The sequence below is a fragment of the Octopus bimaculoides genome, chromosome 2 (assembly GCF_046866305.1).
Source record: "Octopus bimaculoides isolate indiv1 chromosome 2, ASM4686630v1, whole genome shotgun sequence".
NCBI lineage: Eukaryota > Metazoa > Mollusca > Cephalopoda > Octopoda > Octopodidae > Octopus > Octopus bimaculoides.
In genome coordinates, this window is record NC_142929.1 from 145,174,938 (window position 1) to 145,180,252 (window position 5,315).

The 5,315-nt window shown below is 38.2% G+C and overlaps 1 protein-coding gene across 1 annotated transcript; it reads left to right on the forward strand.

The window, feature by feature from the left end:
- Positions 1-4,032: 4,032 nt before the first annotated feature.
- Positions 4,033-5,109, forward strand: LOC106883568 (uncharacterized). Its single transcript, XM_014934621.2, has one exon. It carries the CDS (start codon positions 4,033-4,035, stop codon positions 5,107-5,109), a length of 1,077 nt encoding a protein of 358 aa, XP_014790107.2.
- The last annotated feature ends 206 nt before the right edge of the window (positions 5,110-5,315 follow it).

The following is a 5,315-nucleotide window of genomic DNA, read 5'->3' on the forward strand; positions in this document are numbered from 1 at the left end:
TACTATTTGCGTACTGGAGTCGATCTAATCGACTGTCCTCCTCCCTAAAAATGTTGGGCCTTGTGCCTAGAGTAGAAAAGATTCTACAACAATCTTTTGAGGCAGCGAGTTGGCAGAAACATTAGCACGCTGGGCGAAATACTTAGTATTTCGTTTGTCTTTACGTTCTAAGTTCAAATTCTGCCGAGGTCCATTTTTGTCTTTCATCCTTTTAAGGTCGATAAATAAAGTACCAGTTGCGTACCGGGGTCGATCTAATCGACTGGCGCCCTACCCTGAAATTTCGGGGCTTGTGCCTAGAGTAGAAAAGATTATCAAAACTACTTCATTCCACAAATTCAGTTCCTTTATTTTTTGCTACATTTTTTATGTCTTACTTGCTTTGGTCATTAGACTGCGGCCATGCTGGGGCTCTGCCTTGTAGAATTTAATTGAAAGGATCGACCCCTGTACTTATTTTCTATTTAAGCCTAGTATTTATTCTATCGGTGTTTTTACCGAATTGCTAATATATATATATATATATATATATATATATATATATATATATATATATATATATATATATATTATATATATATATATATATATATATATATATATATATATATATATATATATATATATATATATATATATATATATTATATATATATATATATATATATATATATATATATATATATATATATATATATATAAGCAATGTTAATTCTCTAAATGAAGTATTAACAGTAACTGCACGATAAAGTGTAGTATATTGCCACTTAAGTGTGGCTGACCCCTAGGGGTGGATGTTACTGTTGCTTTTAGCCCTAGGAGGACATCTCCTCCAGCTGGCTTATCGACACACGACTGTGTCCTGTTTGCCAAGGGAGTTATCCCTCTCACCTCGGCCAGCAGCACGAACGTATCCGGATTTCAGGGTTATTTCCCTTCGTCGTGGAGATGTCCTCCTGGGGCTAAAAGCAACAGTAACATCCACCCCTAGGGGTCAGCCACACTTAAGTGGCAATATACTACACTTTATCGTGCAGTTACTGTTAATACTTCATTTAGAGAATTAACATTGCTTGTTTTCACCTTTTCAATATCAGTGAAGAATGCCACTGGAAAAGAAGATATAAGGTCTGCCAGGTTTTTCTCTCTCACCAAGGTCATCAGCTGTCGAACGCCGACGAAGGGAAATAACCCTGAAATCCGGATACGTTCGTGCTGCTGGCCGAGGTGAGAGGGATAACTCCCTTGGCAAACAGGACACAGTCGTGTGTCGATAAGCCAGCTGGAGGAGATGTCCTCCTGGGGCTAAAAGCAACAGTAACATCCACCCCTAGGGGTCAGCCACACTTAAGTGGCAATATACTACACTTTATATATATATATATATATATATATATATATATATATATATATATATGTATATATATATATATATATATATATATATATACATATATACAAGTGGAACAACTAGCAAAGTGGATTCCTAGCACGCTAGAAGACGCCAAATCGCCTTTAAAATTTTTGAGAATATTTTCTTCGTAGTAAGGTGATTTGGCGTCTTCTTCTAGCGTACTAGGAATTCACCTTGGTGGCTTTCCTCTTAGGATCGCGGTTTCGATTCCCAGACCGGGCGTTGTGAGTGTTTATTGATCGAAAACACCTAAAGCTCTACTTTCTCTCACTCTTTCTTCCTGCTTCTCTTGTACCCGTATTTCAAAGGGGCAGCCATGTCACACTCTGTGTCACGCTGAACCTTCCCGAGAATTACGTTAAGGGTACACGTGTTTGTGGAATGCTCAGCCACTAGCACGTTAATTTCACGAGCAGGCTGTTCCGTTGATCGGATCAACTGGAACCCTCGTCGCCGTAACCTTTTCTACTCTAAGCACAAGGCCCGAAATTTTGGAGGAGGGGGCCAGTCGATTAGATCGAACGTAAAGACAGACGAAATACCGCTAAGCATTTCGTCCGCCGTGCTAACGTTTCTGCCAGCTTGTCGCCTTTAGTCTTTTCTATTCTAGGCACAAGGCCTGAAATTTTGTGGGAAGGGGACAGTCGATTAAATCGACTCTAGTACGCAACTTGTACTTAAATTATCGACCTCCGAAAGGATGAAAGGCAAAGTCGACCTCGGTGGAATTTGAACTTGGAACGTAAAGACAGACGAAATACCGCTAAGCATTTCGCTCGGCGTGCTGTCATGACATCATATATATATAATATAATATAATATAATATAATATAATATAATATAATATAAAATGACATATGATAGTTCCCTCTTAACAAATTCACTCACAAGGCTTGGTCGGCCTGAAGCTACAGTAGTAGCCTTTTACCCTGGGTGCTACGGAGTAGGACCGAACCCAAAACAAGGTTACAAATCAAGCTTATTAACCACACAGCCATTCCTAATTCAACAATGCCTTTTGTTTCGTTTTGTTTTTATATTTCTGTTTTCTTTGTATCTTTTCTGTTGCGTCTTTCAGCCGTTGAAGTTACTAATTTGTTACATTAAAACTGGACAATAAGGTTAGGAAACGACTGATTATTTTGATTGAAGAATAAGATAGAGAAAAATATTTAGTTTTTTTTTTTTTTTTTAAACCTGAAAGTGAAGAAACGTATTTATATAAGACGACAGTTTTGAGTGATTATCATCATTTCATTGTTTCTTGTTTTCAATAAACACCAAGAAATGCTGTCGTTGAAACAATAGACGAGAAAAAGAAATCTTTCAATAAACCACTTCTGGTTTGGTTGGTTTGTCATCATTTTGTTGTTGTTTATATGTATATATATGTGTACATGTGTGTGCGTGTGTGTTTGTGTGTACGTGCGTATGCGTGTGTGTACATATAGACAGATATAGATACATACATTTATATATTTATGTGTGTGTGTGTGTGTGTGTGTGTGTGTGTGTGTGTGTGTGCGGTTATTGTCCTAACTACCTCCTTATCTACCGACACTTCCTTATCTACTGTCATTTTCTTTACATACCTGTCTTTTATTTTTAATTCTTCTCGTCTTTGTTCAAATTTTTTTAGTTATTTTTCCTTCCTTCCTTCCTTTCATCAGCTTTCATCGGTTTCCTTCCATCTCTTCAACTCAAATTCACATATCTACCAATCATTCTATCCACCTACATATGTAACCAATATATTTATCTGTTTTTCTATCTGTAAATCCATTTATTCATCTATCTCTATATCTGTCTGTGTGTCCATTTATTTATCTGTTTATCTACCTATCTATTCACTTGTTTATCTACCTATCTATTTACCTATCTATAAACCTATCTATCTGTCTCTCTGACTGTCTATCCCTCTACCTAACTGTTTGTCTATCATTCTGCCTATTTATCTATCTGATTATCTACCTATCTATATACTTATATATATATATATATATATATATATATATATATATATATATATATATATATATATATATATATATATATATATATATATATATATATATAGCTAGATAGATAGATAGATAGATAGATAGATATACACAAATACATATATACGTATACATATACATGTGTATGAGTGTGTGCGTGTGAGTGTGTATACATACATATATATATATATATATATATATATATATATATATATATATGCATATATATATATATACATATGCATATATATAGTGGAGGTGCAGTGGTCCAGTGGTTAGGGCAGTGAAAGCACCTAAAGCTCCACAAGGTTCCAGCAGTGGGGGGTGAACCCTGCTGTACTCTTTCACCACAACTTTCTCTCACTCTTTCTTAGTGTTTCTGTTTGAAAAATAATTAAATTGTCGAAAAATTAAATCAAATGTTTTTTTTTAAATATTTCCATAGTTTTCAAATACAAGGAACATTTTCCTTTCTCTCTCTCTCTCTCTCTCGCTCTCTCTCTTACTCTTGTGAAGTTGTGGAGGCTTAGTAGTAGGTAGTAGGTAGTATAGAGAAAGTATAACTGCGCCTTTCAGATGACATCATTTGGTGCAAATATCGTTAGGGAAGGCGGCTTCATGCCTACATTTAAAATTCAGGGGCAGATTTACCACAAAATTGAACCCCTTCTACCCTCTACTAACGAAACACCGCAGTTCCTCCAGGTGTACTATGTCGGTGACTACGAAACACAGGCGGCACGCCGAAGAACTATCTCCCCCAGCACAAGTTTTGAAGTAATTCTTCAACTCCAGGAAACGTTGCACATGCATAACTCTTACGTAAAGATCTTTAAGTATGCCTTGGAATTTCCATCAGTGCCGGACTTCACAGTGGTTCTTGACGCTGAAAAACGGCCGGCAAACGACCATTCTGGTCGCTACAATGCGCCCAATTGCAACGAAATTGCCATTGTGCTCGGCGGAGAACAGCACAACCCCAGAAGGATTGTTCTTTCGTGCTGTGACCAAACTGTAAAGCGCATCAACGAGACATACAGAGCATACGACGCGCTCCAGTTTCCACTTCTTTTTGTGCGCGGAGAAGATGACTACCACCTGGGTCTTCACCAGCGGGTGCCGAGCAGACGAAACGAAACGAGTACCAAACAAGTTTCGTGCATGCAGTTCTACTCATACCGATTCTTGCTCCGTCACGACTGCACTAACCACCTCCAGCGATCGTGCGACCTGTTTCACCAATTTGCTGTCGATGTTTGTGCAAAAATGGAATCTGAGAGGTTATCCTATATCAGGTTTAACCAACAGAAACTTCGATCAAACAGCTACATCCATCTTAGGGATGGTCTCAGCAAGGACGTATCACCCGGAGGGTTGGGTCAGGTGCGCATCTTGCTGTCATCTTTCACTGGCGGTCCATGTTACATGCACGAAAGAACACAAGACGCAATGACATACGTCCGCTATTACGGGCGTCTTGACTTATTTATCACCTTCACCTGTAATCTTAGGTGGTGGGAGGTTGGAATAGAACTTTTTCAGGGTCAGAAGGCCAAAGACAAACATGATCTCATTGCGCGGGTCTTCCATTTGAAGATAAGCAAACTCATGAACTTCATCACTAAAGGCCAAATATTTGGCCTTTGTGCGATGCAGAATGGCAGAAAAGGGATCTTCCTCCTGCTCATGTCCTAATTTGGTTGTCCACGCGGATTGCACACAGCCAGCCCATTTCACAAAGAGAAACCTTAGGGCAGCATTTAGGTTTTTTACAAAAAATAGGAGGGATAATTACTCCAACGATGGCTTAAGGGGCGATTGAACATCTTTAAGGACGTAACTTCAACCAATCAGTGTTTTCTTATGCGCTTCTAATGCATTCCATGTGTAAGCAGAAAGGA